Here is a 21,110-nt window from a genome sequence, read left to right on the forward strand (position 1 = left end):
GTAAAGGACCCCAGAACTTAAACAAAAACACTATTGGAGTTATGTTTCAATTTAGCCCTGAGTTAGTGTCTTCTCCATTTGATATTATACCTGCCAACGGTGGGATGGGGAGTGGGCAGTGGTGAGGATACATATCTGGAATTGCTGAATCTCTAGTTTGATTATTTTAGTAAGCAAAAGCTAGGTCATACTTTGAAATATGTTTGTGTCCTGAGACAAAACCAGGTTGTTGCTGCAACAGACACATAACACAGTTCATTCTTAAAAACGCATTCCAAGTTGAGCTTCAATTTGTGAAAGTACAAGAACATGTTAAATGAAAGATCTTTAATGCTGTGAGTACTCAAGGATATATGACCACCATCTCCCACGTATGACATGGGCATTTAAAACAAGGAAGTATTTTTCTTAGGAACCCATTATTCTATAACCTCAATTTCTAAATAACAATTTTTCTCCTGATGCTAATTTGCACAAGCAAAGCAGAAACCATTCCTGAAGCTGAAAACAGTGCAAAAACAGAAAATAAATTTAATTTTATAAAACTAAAATTACAAACTAAAGTTTAATTGCAGTGCAATTTATATAATTTGTATATTTAATATTTTTAAAAATCACATGTAAAAATAGCGTTTCCAAGAAAATCATACTTCTAAATGTTCTAATGGATGGACTAATTATTATTACACAGATGAGGGAACCTGTATTCCTCTCATGTTATAATTGGAGACAATGAAAACAGGCATACATTTTCAGATTGATCTTTGTAATTTCAAAGAATCCATGAATTGAAAATAAATTGTGAACAGGAAATATATATTTTTTGAAGCAAGTAGTTTGAAGGGAGTTAATTGATTTTGTTTGAAAAATTGCGTTCTTTATTCTACGTGCTTTCTCATACTAAACAAACCAAAGTTGTTTTGTTTGGATTTAGCTTGGCTAGAACAGAATGCATTTTTAAAATTATAATTGTTCAAGATCTTTATCAATTTAATTTGCTTTGAATCTATTGATAAGAAGATATGCTTCACCTTCTAAACCCTCAAGGTTGCAACAAAAATACTGATTGCAAAGTGTGTTAAAATTATGTTTGTCGGAAGTAAGCGAAATAGACTATACATTTTCGATGAGCAATAAAAGAGCACCAAGAACTTTAAGTTCAAAACTCCACTTTGCTAGAGCAATTAGATCTTCAACAAAATCAAATACAAAGAACTGTGGTTTGATACCTTCTCATTTAAACACAAGTTGGGTTTATCCAAAGTTATGCAGAGCAGAGGACAAGAACCTCATTATCAAATTAACTCATTAAATACATTAACCACAGAAGATTTTATCCATGGTGGAAAACAAAATGTGCAGAAGGCATGAACCTTGTCAAAGAATAAATTATTCCTGATTCAATACATTACAATCCTAGGGAAGTTGGAATAAATGTGTGGAGCTGGATCACAGATGATCACTGAAAAGACTCAAGATATTAAGTGGCACCCTCTGTCCTCAGGTTTTACTGAAAAATCAGTTGTGCTCATTATCTGACAAAATATGGGCAACAGATGTAACCCTATTTTAACAGTACCTCAGATTATAAACTCAAGTGTTAGAAATTCAAACCACTGTATTAAAGAATGGCAAACACTAAAGCTACAAACATAATAGAAAACTAACGAATAAGGAAAGTCAGCCAAGATATTTTCCAGTTAAATACCATGTATTTTAAAAAACCTATTTAGATTTCAGCCATTCTCTTTCACTACAGTATACAACCTTGAAGTGATTAATGCCCAAAATAAGGTAAGTAAGGTTAGGTAAAGAGATGTCCAGACATATTATTTGTTGGACCATCATTATCTAAACTCTCAGTGTGGTCCTTACAAGGACAATGCAACTGTTATGGACAAAAATATTGTATGTCTGAATGACCCTCACATTCCAATATCTGGACAGGAATAGGAATGATAAAATATTTAGAGATTTTACTTAAACTGGTTAAATCTATTGTTCAAGTTTACATTTTATACTATATGGGATACTAGAAACTTCGATAACTGAGTGATATTATTTCAAACAATTATTAATTTTTTTTAGCAACTGCAGCGTTGACACAGTAACACACTGTAGCTTTTTCTATGAGACCTGTTCAATAAGTAGGTCAACATAACATAACTTCCATTGCTGAAGTTTGTCAACTGTAAACATATACATTTAAATATGCACATACCCTTTACACACAATAACTTCATACATAGCAAAATGAACTGTTTATAAATTCATTATAAATGAAGCATACATTCCATTTTTTACTATTATCTGACAAAAAAATAACCAGTTCTAAAGTTTTTTTCAAATACAGTATTTTGTTTGCATTGATTAATATTTTACAATTTTTGTAAAAATATTTTAGTTGGTATGACACAATTTTATTATACTTAGTGGCAGATCAAAACTTGCTTAAAAATGGCTAAATTGCTGAACTTCAAAACTATGATCAAAGTCCACAAGCAGTGTGAAGACTTGGTTGTTTATGACCAGAAATGGGAGGAAAATATCAGTTTCAGGCAATAAAATAGCCCAAATCCATACAAAGAGCAGTTGGTAATTCTGATTAAACAAAAGTGAACACATTGAAGCTACTGGTTTTATAAAATCACCATAAATTCCAGTGCTTTATTTTCTTTTAAATGACCACTGTAGAAAAATTAAACAATCCAGATAAATGTGCAGTTATAATATTTACACAAAATGGCATTTGTAAAGTCTGATCTAGCTATAAAAGACAGTTAACTGTGCATGAAGTCCAGGTCAAAGGATCACAGAGTTAGTGGTCCATCAAATTGCATTTTCTCACTCAGTTGCAAACTTAATACATTATAGAAACTTGCTTTCAATTGCTAAGAATGAGATTAAAAATAAAAAGATTTTATAAAGCAACTCAGCTGGTCACTCCAAGCAAACACAAACAATGGCTGACTTTTCAATAGGTTACAAGGGACACAATGAAATAATTTTGCAGTACACTTCAGCATCTAAGAGTTAAAGAATCCTAATTTATAACTAATATGTTTTATTTCTTGCGGTATTTGCAACTCTATGACTTATTTGCCAATTAAAAATGAATCCATGTTGTCACACTACAACATTTATTTGGAGAAATAGTAAAGGAAGGGAAATAATGACTTACAGAAAATTATAATCCTGACAATAGATAGCAGCACTGAATTCACAACTAACATTCATCTTCTACACTTAAGTGACAGAATTTTTTGGTCAGACTACCTTATCAAGAGGAGTCAAATGGCAACTTTACATTTTCAATATAGTTGATAAAAGTGTACACAGATTTTAGATATTTTACAAAATCAATCTTTTCAGAAACGTTTCCAGTCTATTAACTATTTGGCACAAATTTCAATCAGTAATAAAAGTGCTGTGCTGAACCGGCCTACTGGGCCAAACAGATGCTTTTAAGATGAACACAGCTTGACAGAGATACCAACCCATCAAATATAAAAAAAATAATTTTGTTAAAACATTAATTCTAATAATTTGTGTCATTCAAAGAAGAACATCTACATGGTCAATTAAAAGCTGCTGCACATTTCTCATCTTTCCAAACTTGAAGGCTTAAATATTCTTGCACATTAAATTAACTTATTTTTAAATTCTAAATCAGAAATATTAAAGACATATTTTTATTCCCAAACAAAATTTGATATAACTACCAACTAGTAGTGTTTATACTGCTATATAAACAGCAGATGCATTTTCATTGGCTCTCCACTTGGTCTTGACAACAGCAAATGTGCGCGCAACTCAGCATCACACCTTGGTACTAATCAATAAGTTTTTTTTAAAAAACCGCAACTGGATCCTCGACTTCCTCATCAGGAGACCACAGTAAGTGCAGATCGGAAATAAATCTCCCTACTGGCACACCTCAAGTTGTGTGCTAAGCTCACTGCACTATTCTCCCTACACCTATAACTATGTGGCTAAACACAACACAAACAACATCTATAAATTCGCTGATGACACAACTGTTGCAGGCATCATCTCAGATGGTGATGAGGAATCATACAGGAGTGAGATAGAAAGACTCATTGAGTCATGTTGCAACGGCCTTGCACAACATCAGTAAGACTAAGGAATTGATTGTGGACTTCAGGAAGGGGAAGTCGAGGGAACACATGCCAGTCTTTATCGAAAGGTCAGCAGTGGAGAAGATCAGCAGTTTCAAGTTCCTGGTTGACAACATCTAAGATCTATCCTAGGACCAACATATTGATGTAATTAAGAAGAGGGCATGCCAGCAATAATATTTCATTGGGAATTTGAGAAGATTTGGTATGTCACCAAAGACTCCAACAAAGTTTACATTTATATCGTGGAGAGTATTCTAACGGATGAATGGAGGGGCCACTACACAGGATCGGAAAAGACTGCAGTGGGTTGTAAACTCAGCCAGCTCCATCATGGCACTAGCCTCCCCACCATCAGGATACCTTCAAAAGGTGATGGCTCAAAAAGGCAGCATCCATTACTATAGACCTCCTGTCATTGCTACCATCAGAAAGGTGGTGCAGGAGCCTGAAGACACATTTTAGGTACAGCATTTTCCCTCCACCAGATTTGTGAATGGACAATAAACCCATGAACACTAACTCACCATTTTTCTGCTCTTTTTTGCACTACTTTTTTACATGTATTTCTTATAACTGATAGCATATTATGTACTGCACTGCTGCCGCAAAACAAATTTCACGACATATGTCAGTGATAATAAACCTGTTTCTGATTATACACCTTGAACAAGACAAACTTTGGTGATAAACATAGCAAAAGTACATGACAGCCAAAACCGCATTTTATAACTTACACTGAGCTGTGCTTTACGAGCAGCTTCTCATTTTGAAGCCTAAAATCAGTGCAAGTTGAAATTCCTTACCATTTCTACTCAGTTATAAATTCAGTGGAATGAAGTATAAAGTTATGATTTCAGTTCAACTATTTAAAAAAAACTAAGCACAATGAGTCCTTTGTTTAAAATAGGTTATTTCCTATTAGGATGATTCAGTTGATTTGCAGATGAGTTTATCAACATAAAAGTAGAGTTTACAAAAATTTTCAAATGCATTGGTTGTGTGAGAGAGCTCCCTCAGGAAACTGCCATATCTTGGTTACATACATATTCAATTAAAATTAAATGCCTGGCTGAAATAAATTCTGGATCCTCCTTTTCTAGTTATCACTTCTGCAGCCATATTTTTTGCCTGATAACAGCTGGGTTAATCAAGATTCCAATGATTCGGACTGTGGCTGAACGCTGGAGATATTTACACCTAAAAAGGTAAACAAATCAAAATGAATAACTACTGCTATGCAATATAAAATACAGGTAAAAATACATTCAGCAGCTGCTGATGAATGGGTAGGCTGAAGGTTGACAAAGAAGGATGGGAAACAAAATATTAAGGAAGCCTATGAGAGTATGTTTTAGAGATGATAATATTGCTGTGCATTTTCAATGAAAGCATTGGTGACATTTTGGAGTACAACTGGATCCAGAATTCCATACTTAGCAGAAATTTGAGGATGGCCCCAGATAAAAGTTTGGGAAGATATCCAATGAATTACACTGTAATAAAAACAGACCATCATAGCTTGTTCTAGCATGATCCAGGAGGAAAATCAAGAATGTATTTTAAGTTCTAAGGACAGAATACAAGCTAGTAAGTCTTCCAGGTGTGAAACATAATTTAAAGGCCAGACCAGAGATACAAAAGTCTCCACATATAACTCAAATGTGAAAATCTGTCAGAGAGAATTGATCGGCATATCATAAACTATTTACTTTGAGAAACAGATTTGAATTTAATACATATTTAAATTCAAAACAAGATCGTCTGATTACTAGTAAAGGAGTTCACACACTTAAAGCATGATTTATAAGTGGACACAAGAGACAAAATTTTAATAAGTTAAAGAATTGCCGCTTTTAAGGTATCATTTTAAATCCACCTGCTGAACCATTTTGATTTAGTTACAAGGGAATAGCAACAAAATATAGCAAGTCTAGTGTGAAATCAATATAAACTTTCTCAATTTTTGATCTAATCTTAAGAATATGATGTATTCTTGTTAAATAACATTTGCAATCTACTGAGATTTTTGTAATAATAAATGGGCAGGCTGTCAATCAATGTGCTAGAGATATCAGTTTAATCACAAAATCATTAAAATGGAAACGATTAATTCAACTTTCAAAGCATTAGTATAATCTACAGCATTCATTAGCCCTACGTCAGACTTTCATAATGAAAAGAAATGATGAACCTTAATTCGCTGATGCCTCATGTTGTTCATCTGCCTTTACAGAGGCCGAATTACTTGTTGGTTGAGCGATAATGATCTTTTCCCCTAATGAACAAAAAAAACAAAGACACTCAGAAAAATGTTCCAAATTCTACTAATCAATGCACTGAAGTTCTTTACTATTGATGAAACAGCTTTGCATTTGACATTTAACCAGTAAATAAGCCACAAATGTATAATATAATCCCGTGAGCCACTGGAGATGAACATGCAGGAAAAATAAATTCCAGAGACTTTAGATAATTGGAAATCAGAATTATAGGCATACGTTTCCACATTAGTTTTTAAGCAGTTCCCTGGGTAAGATTGCAAATAGCAAACTATTCCATTTTAACACAGAACGTATCAAACTCTATTTTAAATATGCCCAAATAACTTGGCCTCTTTAGACATCCATGGCAATGGATTCCCTTTAGAACAGAGATGAGGAGGAATTTCTTTAGCAAAAGGGAAGTGAATTTATGGAAGTCTTTCTATTCTGAGGCTCTGTCCTCTGGTACTCGACCACTCCACCATCAGTAACATCCTTGCCACGTCAACTCTATCTAGGCCTTTCAATATTCTATAGGTTTCAATGAGATCACCCTCATCCCCCAATTCTTCGAAACTCCCAGTGAGTACAGGCGCAAAAACATCAAGCAGGCAGGGGGGTAGAAAACTTGCACAGCATGCATGTCTTCATCAGTCAGAGCACTGAGTATAAAAGTTGGGAAGTCATGCTGCAGTAGTTTAAAACTATGATTAGCCACATTTTGAGTTTCACTGACACTACAGGAAGGATGTGGTCACTTTGGAGAATGTGAAGAAGTTGTGTGAATCGAAATGGATTAAATAAAAGGAGGGATTGGACTAATAGCTCCCTTTCGAGCAAAAGCTGAGAGGCAACCTAGTAGAAATGTGTAAACTTATGAAGAATAGATAAGGTAGGTAATTTTCTGTGGTTATGATAAACTGCTTGAAGTTCAACATATAATTTCAGATTACTTGTAACACACAGGAATTTGGAAAAACAGGTCAACTTTTATTGAATATCATGTGTTTAATTGCATAATGGTGCTGATGCTTTGCAATAGTTCAACTAAGCTAAATATGTTTTGTTGATGACTTTAATTTGGACTCAGTGTCTGAGGCTTCCCATAAGTGTCCAACAATAATCAGGCAGCATTGACGGATTCCAGTTACCCATGACTACAATGTCTAGGTGAGTCCTTTCCCCGTGCTCATCACTGACAGCGCCAAGATTTGCAGGGAAGCAGTCTCAATGGGAATTCAGAAAATGAATCTTAAGTGACACGTTGCACTTCATAGTTTTGTATGCTTGAAGCATGTTGTCAACCAGCTGCACAGAGCTTGGTGCTCTGTAGTTGCCAAGAAAATTTTCAGTAGCATCTTTGAATGCCTTCCAAGTGATTTTTTCCAGTCCCACTGGAAGTTCACTGAATTGCCTGTCACTGATGACCTGTTTGATTTGTGGACCAACGAAAATGTCTTCCTTAAACTTGGTATCAGTTATTGTAGGAAATATCTGTCTCAAATATCAAAATCCTTCATCTTCCTTGTCCATCTCTTTCACAAGGAATTTCATAAGCCTCAGTTTTATATTTAGAGGAGGCAAAAATATCTTTGGTTCTACAAGTGGCTTACGTGCTACATTTTTCTGCTCTGGAACCAACTGCTTATGGAGTGGTCAATTGTTTTTAATGTAATGAGACTCTTTAGCATGGCTATCCAATTTGGAAATGAATCAGCAATTGGTGTATCTGAGCTGTATTCCTAGTATAGTCGGCCCTCCTTATCTGCGGGGGATTGGTTCCAGGACCCCCCACGGATACCAAAATTTGCGGATGCTCAAGTCCCTTATTTAACATGTATCAGTGAGGTGGTCTTTAGGATCTGGCGGTGCAGCTCTGAATCTGCAGGTGTTTCTGTTCACGAAAATAATCACGATCACGATTGAAAATAAGGTGGAAGTAATAAAGCGATCGTAAAGAGGTGAAACACCATCGGTCATTGGAAAAGCATTAGGCTACAGTCGGTCAACGATTGGAACAATTTTAATGGAGAATGTGAAAGGCCCTGCCCCGATGAAAGCTACAATTATTACTAAGCAACACAGTGGTTAAATTATTGAAATACGTATGTTTCTTAAAAGGTAAAATATGTACTATAGACTAAGAAAAACGTTTGACTAACTGAAGCTAAATAATACCGGATGTACCTGTTCCGACTTCAAATCCGACTTAAAGACGTACTCAGGAATGGAACTCATTCATACTTTTAAGTCATTTGTAGATTACTTATAATACCTAATACAATGTAAATACTATGTAAATAGTTGTTATACTGTATTGTTTAGGGAATAATGACAAGAAAAAAATAGTCTGTACATGCTCAAGCAATGAGTGCTGGAGAGAGAACTTCCGGGTTTTCCCGATTCGCGGTTGGTTGAATCCGCGCATACGAAATCCGCGGATAAGGAGGGCTGTCTGTAGTAGCAATACTACTTACAGATCACCACAGATGTTCCAGTTGTAGTTGCTGCACTGCATGCGTTTCAACAAGACTTCCAACCTTCAGTAGTTTTCTTTCATGTGTACTGCACAACGATTGGCATTGAAGGGTGGACATTGCTGATGTGTAGCAGCTCAGCTTTCAGGCTTAACATTGAAGAATCAATAAAAGATGCCATTGTCATGGGTCATGCTGCCAACCCAAAGCAGTCAAAAGCCCATTATGTCAATGCAGAAACACAGATTATCAACCTGACCAGAGAATTACATCAAATCTTCTTGCCAGCTGTGAAGGACAGACAATTTTGTGTCTGGTGACAGCAGATTCCATCTTTGTAGCCTTGAACCCAGTAATTCTGCTTTTGTCTTTGACAAACCCAAGTCTCCGATCAGGTCATTTAATTCAAATTTGTTATCAGATGAGGCCCATGCAACATAAGGGGTTCAAAATCTATATCATTATCAATGTCATTTCCCATTCCTGGCTCGTGCATCATGGCATCTTCTTCTGCCTCCTCTAGACTCCATGTCTCTGGTGGCTTCGATGCTGGAAGACTATTGTCATGTGGCACAGGTTTCATGGCTGAAGGGAGACGGGGACATTTGATCATTTTTAAAATTTTTAATGCAGAAACCAGACACACTGGTCAGACAAGTAGCAGTCTGTCACATGATTCTTCTGCTCTCGCCAAATCACCACGACAGCAAACTGCATTGACTTCTGAGTACCTCTGTGCCAAGCTCGAAGTAAGATCGACAGCACATATTGTACAACAAATGTGAGGACCTCAGGCTTTATCTTGGTCACCAGTTTCAGGATCAGAATCAGTTTTAATATCACCAGCATGACATGAAATCGTTAACTTTGCAACAGCAGTATAACGCAATATGAGAAAAATATAGGAAAAAACTAAATTACAGTAAGTATATGTACATTAAGTAGTTAAAGTAAGTAGTGCAAAGATCAAAATAAAAAAAGTGAGGTAGTGTTCATAGGTTCAATGTCCACTTAGAAATTGGAAGGCTGTAGGGAAGAAGCTGTTCCTGAATCATTGAATGTGTACCTCCTTCCTAATGGTAAGAATGAAAAGAGGGTATTTTACCCCCAAGTAGAGCTCACGTGTTCTTAATAAGAGGAGTCATGCTCCGTCTTTGAGATTTAAGCACATACTCGCCACAAATATAACAGACAGTTTCATAACTGTTGCAACATTGGCAAGACATCTATCACAAGTACTCCCGAAAATGCAATTACTTTATTATAATGAGTACACGCAATATACTGTGCACGTAGAGCATACATATCAACTTGATCACAAACTGATATACTCTACATGCAAATACAATGTACAGAACGATGTGTGCCTGATCTTTTATAGCCTTTCTAAAACCTGTCCTGCCATGCAGCATCCACCCTGCCTAAGTAAGCTCAGGCATACCTGAACAAGATGGGAAACTTTTCAGCATACATTTGGGAAACATTTTAAATGACTTGAATTATTAATTGAAATAACAAATATAGGCAATTTCAAAAAAAAAGGTATGTGATAGCAATATTTCATGCTGATTTTCATGATCAGCAGCCTAAAATTAATAATATACATACAAAAATATTCAGGAAGCATACATCTTTTTGTCCAGAGTAATCACTCTTGTCTCCAAAGTGGAAATGCCGAAGTCTAGAGGACATAGTTTTAAGGCAAGGTTCACCCGTCAGCTGCAATTTCATGATGTTAGGTGAGGTTGTGGCTGATGAAATAGTGATGTTTAAGATGTATACAGAAATAGGCAGAGAACAGAGGAATTAAAGTACCATGTACAAAATGATGGCATTAGTTTAATTTACTGGCAATATCTAAATGTAGTGGGCCAGAAGGCTTACTCCTGTGTTACAATTTTCTATGTACAATGTTTACTAAAATTACTACTAGTCCCAAGCTTCTTGTTACTCTGCTACGTTACTGATTTATGCTTGTCCAATTACAATCCTATCTATGGAGGTTTCATTTTGCTAATACCTGCTATTTAGAAATATTTTTGCAAAAGATACACATTGATCTCACTGCACTGAAACCTTTTTTTTTAAAACTTCATTGTGAACTACAATTAACAATCAGTTTTAACAAATCAGTGCTGACTTTCATTTACTAACCTACTCCAAATGCCAAAAAGTTAAATTATAATCCACAAAATTTGCCCATCACCACAGTTAGGCTGACTGATTTTCTGTTACTGAGTCTACCACTTTTTTAAAACATAAAAACAAGTTTACAACTTCATGGTGTTGGAAAAGAATGGGTATTGAAATAACACATTGCAAAACTTTCTGAAATCTACCCATGAATTTGTTTCATTAATGCCATAGTCCAAGGCCAATTTGGAGCAACTATGATGATCGAAAGCATGATAAGGTTCAATTAGCAATCATAAAATATATATATTCAAAAAGGACAAATCAGATACCAATTAATTTGTCACTCTTCATTTTCCATTTTATGTTGATTAAATAGTCAAGTATTCCACTTAGGACCAGACCTATATATTGCCTTAAACCAAAGTATGCATATTAAAAAGGTGTTCCACATCCAGCATTAATAGTACCTGGACACCAACTTTTTATTTGCACATAAAATCTGATACATATACTTGTTCTACACTACATTTCTCAGAACAAATATTGAATGTGAATTATCTCAATCTACGATGGTTTGTTTCCTAATGGATCAGCTATTGATATGCAGCTTAAGGTTCAATAGAATTTATACAGAACCAACACCACACAAACAGGCTACCCAAACAGATGTTCTTTTAGAAATATCAGATAATTACTTCTTCCTGCCTTTTATATCCACTTCCTGCCTTCAATAGCAAACTGCAATAGTACTGCCCTTAAATGTATTAACAGTAATATAATGTTTAACAGCACTATTCTACATGGTTCCAAGGACCACATTCCATAAGGCATGGAAAACAATTCATCCTCTTATCAAATTATACCTCCCATTTCTGGCCCCACAACAATTGAAGTTCTTTTTCCCCATTCCATCCTCCAGATACCACCCAAGACACACCCTCTTCTCTTTGTTACCAGAGAGGAGGTAAAGCAGCCTGTAGGCACATACTCAATGATTCGGAAACAGCTTCTTTCCCTCTGCCATCCAATTTCTGAATGGACATTGAACACATGAACACTACTTTTCTTTATTTTACATTACTTACTATTTTATACATTACTATAATTCACTTTTCCCCCTCTATTTGTTGTCTTTGCTTTGTACAGCACTTGCAAAGACAACAAATTTCACAACATATGCCAGTGATATTAAACCCGATTCTGAGAGCCGGTTAGATCAGTCCCTGCTGACAATAATCTTTCTTAACTCTCTCAGCATCCAGGTAAGCATTTATTACACATATTTCTAGTGCATCAAAATCCTTTTAGAAATCATAAATCTACATTCAGACCGCCGTTTTTTTATTCTGAAAAATAAACACCAAAGTTGAAAATCTTCATGGATTTATCAACTGTTTTATTTATGAATTTGAAAAAACCTCATTTTACTCCACACCATTTAATGTATTTAAGAATTAACTCAAAGCACATCTCATACCCTACTACATTAAATTTAATACAACTTTTCCATCATGCTGAAACCTTTGAAGTTCTTCCTATCAACAATTTGAATGAAAATAAATGGCAAGATTAGCAAGACTGGTACCAAAACTGGTGGAAAAGACAGTGAAAGTGGTAGTAGAGTTACAACAGGACCTAGATATGTTGAGAAAATGGATAAAGTAACAGCTGATGAAACGACTCAAGTACAAAGTGATGCTTGTTGAGTTAAACCAGGGCATAAGACATATTGCACACCTGCCTAGAGTACAAGAGTTAGAACATAATGCTACAGTGTACAAGACTGATGAGGTGGTACCTGGAATATTGTGTGTGGTTCTTGTTACCATACTATAGGAAGGATTTGATTAAATTCCGGCAGGGTTGGAGAAAAGGGTGCAGAAAAGATTTGCAATGATGTTGCTAGGACTTGAGAGCTTCAGTTACAAGAGACTGAAAAAGCTGGGACTGTTTTTCTTGAAGCAAGAAGGCTACTGGAAGTAGAAAGGGGAAGAGGGGTGGTGTGACCTGATGGAGGTTTGTAAAGTGAGAGAGTTGTTACAGAAGGATGGTCGGTCTTTTACCCAGCCTGGTAGGGTCCAAAACAAGAAGCCATAAATTTACGGTAAAAAAGTGCCTGCATATGTAGTAATGCATACAACACACAGGTGATTGTGGATATATGGAATGAGCTGCCAGAGGTACAAGTAGAGAGATGTATAATTGCAACACTTAAGTCGAGTCAAGTCAACTTTTATTGTCATTTCGACCATAACTGCTGGTATAGTGCATAGTAAAAATGAGACTGTTTTTCAGGACCATGGTTTACATGACAGTACAAAAAACTAGACTGAACTACGTAATAAAACAAAACAGAGAAAGCTACACTAGACTACAGACCTACATTGGACTGCATAAAGTGCACAAAAACAGTGCAGGTATTACAATAAATAATAAACAGGACAGTAGAGCAAGGTGTCAGTCCAGGCTTCGGGTATTGAGGAGTCTGATAGCTTGGGGGAAGAAACAGTTATATAGTCTGGTTGTGAGAGCCCGAATGCTTCGGAGCCTTTTCCCAGATGGCAGGAGGGAGAAGAGATTGTATTAAAGGACATTTTGGGGGTAAAAAATATTGATAGCAAAGGTCTAGATGATTTTGAGTTACATCAAACTAGCTCAGGAGGACACACGAGCCAAACATCCACAACGTTTACTCCTCTTTGCACTGAGGCGGAGGCCTGCTCTGGGCTTCATGTCTGCAGGCTCTACGACACTTACTCCACTTTACACTGAACTGAGGTTGTGGCTCGCTCCAAGATTAGTGTCTCAGTACTCACTTCCGTCTAAATCTTATTTGCTTACTTTTATTGTTTGCACAATTTGTTTATATCTCTCTGCACAGATTATGTGTCATTTTTTTATGGGTTATTTTGGGTTTCTTTGTTTTGTGGCTGCCTGTAAGGAGGTCAGTGACCAGTGGAGTGCCTCAGGGATCTGTTCTGGGACCCTTACTCTTCGTGATTTTTATAAATAACCTGGATGAGGAAGTGGAGGGATGGGTTAGTAAGTTTGCTGATGGCACAAAGGTTGGAGGTGTTGTGGATAGTGTGGAGGGCTGTCGGAGATTACAGCAGGACATTGATAGGATGCAAAACTGGGCTGAGAAGTGACAGATGGAGTTCAACCCAGATAAATGTGAAGTGGTTCATTTTGGTACGTCAAATATGATGGCAGAATATAGTATTAATAGTAAGACTCTTGGCAGTGTGGAGGATCAGAGGGAACTTGGGGTCCGGGTCCATAGGACGCTCAAAGCAGCTGCACAGGTTGACTCTGTGGTTAAGAAGGCATACAGTGTATTGGCCTTCGTCAATCGTGGAATTGAATTTAGGAGCCGAGAGGTAATGTTGCAGTTATATAGGTCCCTGCTCAGGCCCCACTTGGAGCACTGTGCTCAGTTCTGATCGCCTCACTACAGGAAGGATGTGGAGATCACAGAAAGGGTGCAGAGGAGATTTACACAGATGTTGCCTGGATTGGGGAACATGGCTTATGAAAACAGGTTTAATGAACTCAGTCTTTTCTCCTTGGAGCAACGGTGGATGAGAGGTGATCTGATAGAGGTGTATAAGATGATGAGAGGCATTGATTATGTGGATAGTCAGAGGCTTTTTCCCCAGGTTGCCACAAGAGGACACAGGTTTAAGGTGCTGGGGAGTAAGTACAGAGGAGATATCAGGGGTAAGTTTTTTCACTCAGAGTGGTGAGTGCGTGGAATGGGCTGCCGGCAATGGTGATGGAGGTGGATACAATAGGGTTTTTTTTAAGAGACTTTTAGATAGGTACATAGAGCTTAGAAAAATAGAGGGCTATGAGGCAGTCTAGTAATTTTTCAAGTAGGGACATGTTCGGAACAACTTTGTGGGCCGAAGGGCCTGTATTGTGCTGTAGGTTTACTGTTTCTATGAATCTCAAGGTTGCATAATGTATACATATCTTGATAATAAATATTCCATGAACTTTCGAACCTAGGTGAGCATAGACGAATTGGGTCTCTTTTCTGCTGTATAACTCCACAATTCTAAGATATGGTCTGCCACTTGATAGAGTTTCAAACTTCAAAGAAAGATTTATGGCATTAATGCAAAGTAATTAAAAAATAATTGGCGTTCACCACTGTTCATAAAAGATTATATTGAATTCTATTTGCAGCCACCTTTCAGCTAAATTTCACATTTCCTAATAGGGTGTTGCATTTATGCTAGACTCTCATATACATACTTATCCTAAGTTTCCAACTGTCCTTTAACATTGTAATTACACCTGCCCCTAACATTTCCTCTGGCAGCCATCCAATTTCCACCCCAAGTTGAAAAACTTGCCTTTCAGATCACCTTTCTACTTTTAATACTTCACCAAATTCAATAAAGTTAAATATTTAGAAATTCATGCAACTTATTTTCTCAACTGTATTTTATTACTTGATGTTTTAGCAAAGGTTTTGGTGTGCTTCTGCCCATCTAAATTAACCTAACGGGTCAATAATTGAGCTGTCAGAGTTGATTAATTATATCAATTACAATGGATTCTCATTAATAGGGACACCTCAAAACCAATGCATTTTGACCCTAACTAGCTGCCCAATAAACTATAGAATTAATTGAAAAAATATGTACAAATTAATTTTAACTGTGTACAAATTATATATTTAAATGAAATACTGAACAAATTAGCACACTACAAATACTAGTTACATATGAGGAATTCATCCAGTGCATGGTGTGTTCTTTTGATTGACTAAATTAGCACAAACACCCAGTGCAGACAATGAACTGCCTTTGTAAAATGCTTTGACAATTGCATCCCAAGAATCTTCATTTTCATTATAATATTCATGATTGTTGATACTTTCAAATTATTCATAGTTCCTAACTTGAAGTCATGAAATTATTTCATTTTCACTCCCACCATTTCTCACATTGCCAAACCTGAATGCTTGAAACTGCAGGGAGCAAAAATCACTGCTATCTGAACATGAACATATGCAACTGATGCCATTTTAAAGTTGCTTGCTCCAAGCATGGTGTAGTGTCTAACAGCCACACAAGTACACATGACTGACACTAGTTTAAAAACTGTTTTGCAACAGCATCTTGCCCCAATTAAGTGAGTGTCCCAAATAAATAAAGAAAATCCTGGTTATTTTCTCAATTTGTCCTTTAATAGTTGTCCCGAATAAGTGGCTGCACCAATTAACTGATAGCCCAATTAACCAAATTCACTGCATTTTATTTCCTGAACCAACAAATCTCAATTGAGTTATTCAGAGAACCTGATGTATTTAATACTTATATTTTACAGGTTGGTTATAAAATATTTTCTAATACTAAAGAAGTCTTAATGAAACACTATCCTACCTTTATACATGCACCAATCCACATTTAAATTATTTAACAATTCTACACTAACTAGAAATGTAACTGCATTTATTATTCCGGCAGATCACCTGTCAGGAAACTCCTAGCATGCATTGGGCAATTTTCCAAATGTCAAAATGAATGAACAGAAAATTAAGCAGAAAAGTTGTGCACCCTGGATTGCATTCAGAATCCTGTGACACATGCAATGCCCAACCGTGGAAATGCCTTTTTTAAAGGTACTGTCCTTGTCTCTGACCAGTTCAACATTTACTCAACCATTTAGGGCTTGAGATACAAAAGCAAAACATCTTCTCGTCAAGAAGCCGAACATCTTTGAGACACTCCCCATATGCTGATGTATGGACCTGACTACCAATTATATGTGCCATTTTTCAAGAAATGCCAAGGAAAGTAATATGATGAAATTTAGCTTGTGCATAAAACGTACATTTTTCAACTGACTATTTATGTAACGCAGTTGTCACAGGATAGGATTTGTTGCCTTATTTTGAAGTTACTCAACTCTAGTCTGAGCACATCAAAAATGTAGAATTGCAACACACCTCCATTTCAGATTGGACAATTGTCTGCAGAGAATTATGCTGGCGGTGATGATGCAAACCTGTTCACATTGTTCTAGATTCAGAGTCGGCAGCTTTGGAAAAGAGCCAAGCCACAAAGTATTTAAAAATTTGCGACACTTAGAAAATCTTTTCAATAAACTGATTAGCTTACCATTTCTACAATAAAAGTCTGAAAACAATATATACTCAATGGCCACTTTATTAGATACATCTACTTATTAATGCAAATATCTAATCAGCCAGTCATGTGGTAGCAACTCAATGCACAAAAGAATGCAGACATGGTCCGTTAGAGTTAGCTGTTGTTCACCAGAATGGAGAAAAAATGTGATCTGATTGACTTAAACTGTGGAATGATTGTTGTGCCAGACAAGGTGGTTTGAGTATCTCTGCAGATCTGGGATTTTGAGAATGGTGCCAAAAAAAAAACAATGCACAGCTGTGTGTGTAAAATGCCTTATTAATGAAAGGTCAGGGAGAACGGCCAGACCTGGATCAGGCCAACAGGAAAGCAACTGTTACTCACAAGACCACGTTACAGTTGTGGCATGCAGAAAAACATCTCTGAATGCACAACACACTAAACCTTGCAGCAGATGGACTACAGAAGATCACAAGCATACCTCCTGCACCTAATAAAGTGGCCACTGAGTGTATTTTTATAGTCACTGAGTGTAAACCATACATCAGCACAGTGCTGAAACAGGCCTCTCAATCTTATAACCCTGTCATATCTCCCCTCAGCCTCCACTATCTCAAAGAAAACCCGTTTGTCCAGCCTCACCTTTTAGCCTATGCCCTCTAATCGAGGCATCAACATAGTAAACCTCCTCTACACCCTCTCCAAAGCCTCAGCATCCTTATTATATGGCTAGAACTGAAAATATCACTAATAATTGTGGAATAGAACTACAATGTCTGTGAGACTGGTTATCACATAATCCTCATTTTGTTTGATCATCACATGAATGAAGTGTAGACTACAGTCCTACTTGTGAGATGGATATTCTCAATTTCTCAAATGGTGTCAAAGCATTGAGAAATACTTAAACTTTCACACCCTTCATTATCAAAGTTTGTATTTTGCAATGTGACATGGAACCTATTGCGGAGGCCTTTCATTTCTTTAGCTAAGTGTGCAAAATAGACATGTAGGTGAGAATGCACTGTAGACATTTGAGTAACAAATACTTTCAGAAGGGTAAAACCTCAAGGGATAACATTCCTCAAATTAGACAATTCAACTTGAATCCTTTGTAATGACACAATTGCAGTAATCAAAGAGCCATTACGTTGGTTAAATGACTTTTAATGTTTTAGGTATTCAATAATAATGGTCAAAAATTTAGGTTTTTGGATACAGTGAAGTGTACAAATCTTATTTCCTTATAACTCAGTAGAACACATTAGGCATGGTTTGCATTTTAAACAACCAATGAATACTTGAGAGATCAAAATGGTTAAGTATTATGATAAAAATTGGAACCAAACTTGGGTCCATAACAAGTCAATTCAAGTGCAATCAAAACCTTACACCAAAAACTATTTTTCCCATTATGTACTCATTACATGCATTTATGGACAGGTACCCATTTTGCTTGTACAGGTAACCAAGCATTTCTTTTGCTGGGGGTTTTCAAACTGGAATTGTACACTTCATTTGACTAACCATTTTCCATTGCTCTAAAAGTATCCAGACTCAATGAAGCATTAATTTATTCCTTGTCTTCCTAAAATTGGTCTTCAATAATATGTAGCAAATGGTGGCAAATGATAAAGAACCAGAATCCAAATTTTCCTTCCTAATTCATTCCCACGTATATTGAAGTTAACAATTTTAAGACAACATCACTCCTTGCTCCTGTACTGTTTAGCTTAAGTTTGTACATTACAAATGTTGGCTGGTAATTGAAACAGATTCCAATTATATTGACTTATCAACACTAGAGTGTTCTGCTTTAGTCTGTGCCTCCAAGTCAGGATTTATAATAACAATCTTCCATTTCTCCTGATGGTTTCATTTTCCACAGCAAAAGCAGCAACAGCCAGTAATGATTCCACACAATGATTTAATACAATACCAAACAGCAGAATTTAACAGACTATTTTTACAACATCTTTTTCACGTTGTCATAAAATGTTGGTAAAATGAATTACATTTCAACTTTTCACACCAGCACATGAAAATGCAAAATGAATAAAGTGAACCTTCCATCAAGCTTCAGAATAAAATCAGTTCACAATTAACAAAGCAGAACACATTATTGCAGCATTCAAAGACTAATGCTGCACAACTGCAACTATTTTAGCAACTTAACCAACAATTTCAGAATTCAGTTATACAGGATGGAAAATCTTCTGATTAAAGCCTTTTACTCAATTTCAAAAGTGTATTTTCCACCATAAATCACCACAACTAGTGAAATTAAAACTTACATATTTTGGCTGGTAATTGAAACAGATTCCATTTGTATTGACTTACCATCTTCACTAGTGTGTTCTGCTTTAATCTGTGCCTCCAAGTCATCAGGATTTATAATATCATAATCTTCCATTTCTCCCGATGGTTTGCATTTTCCACAACAAAAGCAGCAACAACAGCAACAGCAGCACCCAGTGATGACTCCACAGAATACAACTAGAGCCTGCGACGTAAAGATGATTAATATGCAAGGGAATAGTTTTCTATACTCACTAAGCAAGAATATGCACAGAGCAGCCTTTAAAAATTACTACTAAAGTCTTTTTAAACCCACATAAAATCTTCTGTGATCAGTGTGTGCTTCTCAGACCGTATCATCCATGCCAATTCATTAGCTATCAAGATGTAGTTAAAATTCACATAAGGTGGTCATATTTGAATTAAGATTGTAAAGTTTAAAGTTGAATGCTAATTGAAGCATTCCAATTTTTTCTAAAAAATAACCAAAATGAAAATTGCTTGTATGAAAATCGAATGATTAAACTGAACTTTAAAAAAAGCAAATTGCTAGCACCCAGAATTCATAGTATTAGCAGCAATTGAAAATCCGAGCAGAAAGAAACTTTTGCCATTGTTTACAGACTCACAGTTAAAATGTTTTAAGATATGGTCTATAATAAGTTGATAAACAAGGCAGAAAAAGCTGCAAGTACTCAGGTTAGGCTGCATTACTGAGTAAGGCTGAGTCAATATTTTAGGTCACAGATGTAAGCTGATCTGCTGATTAATTGACGCATTTCCTCATTTTTGTTTTAGATTTTCAGTGTCTGCAGTTTAAGTTCAGATTGCTTGTTTCCAAAGATAGATGTAATTATACATGTTGATAAATGATATTTTACTATAGATTAATACATTGCTAGAATGTTGAAGAGATGATTTACTCAGCTCAATCCCTGTTTCACATTTTCTATATTCTAATCAAATCTAATATCTTTAGTTAACACCTATCCAACAGTACATTTTCTTAAGACTTTTTGGTATTATTATAGAGAAACTGTTGGCAAGACTGGAAAATATTAATTGAGAATTTGCAAATTCCCATTACATTCTTCAAAACAAAACATCCATAGAAAATACAATGTACATCGTACAGACTGAGAGCACAATGAGAGTACTGGTGGGCTTATCACTTACATTCCATGATTTGAGCATACATCACTTGTATAGTGTACTCAGTTCAGCTCACTATACTTGTGACTGTCTGAGAGGGGATGAGAGGAGTTACACTCTGCAAATTCCAGGTCTCTCCTAATGGAATTTGCAGGAATGAGGGATCATAGTTATTAGGTTAGCCTGGAAAGGCCGGGGTTGTTCCCTTTGAAGCAATGCTGAGGAGATTTGATAGATTACAGTGATAAGATTAAGGAAAGCTGTTCCTAAAAGACCCAGGACTGCAGGTTTAAAATGGTGGACAAAATATGTGAGGAGTATGTGAGTACATACATTTTACTCAGCAGTAATGATCCAGAAGGCAATGATTTTGGAAACAAAGTTGATCAATGACTAAACTTGGGAAGATGGGGATCCATGTCAAGAGTCAAGAGTCATGGATAATGGAGGTCAGATATCATCTTCAATCCATTCTTATTCCTCCCTCTTCTGGCCCCTTCCCAATATGTCAATATGTTC

General features: G+C 36.2%; 1 protein-coding gene across 2 annotated transcripts in view; it reads right to left on the minus strand.

The window, feature by feature from the left end:
• Positions 1 to 2,634: 2,634 nt before the first annotated feature.
• Positions 2,635 to 21,110, minus strand: part of dnajc5ga (DnaJ (Hsp40) homolog, subfamily C, member 5 gamma a) — a 32,090-nt gene continuing 13,614 nt past the window's right edge. For both annotated transcript variants that reach the window (XM_073057147.1, XM_073057148.1), the window contains exons 4-6: positions 19,482 to 19,644; positions 6,334 to 6,417; positions 2,635 to 5,339 (exon numbers count right to left, since the gene is read on the minus strand). In XM_073057147.1, coding sequence (XP_072913248.1) covers positions 6,335 to 6,417; positions 19,482 to 19,644 — 246 coding nt within the window. In that variant the 3' untranslated portion in view covers positions 2,635 to 5,339; position 6,334. The remainder of the gene's footprint in view (positions 5,340 to 6,333; positions 6,418 to 19,481; positions 19,645 to 21,110) is intronic.

This window comes from Hemitrygon akajei, chromosome 9, assembly GCF_048418815.1.
Source record: "Hemitrygon akajei chromosome 9, sHemAka1.3, whole genome shotgun sequence".
Classification (NCBI taxonomy): domain Eukaryota; kingdom Metazoa; phylum Chordata; class Chondrichthyes; order Myliobatiformes; family Dasyatidae; genus Hemitrygon; species Hemitrygon akajei.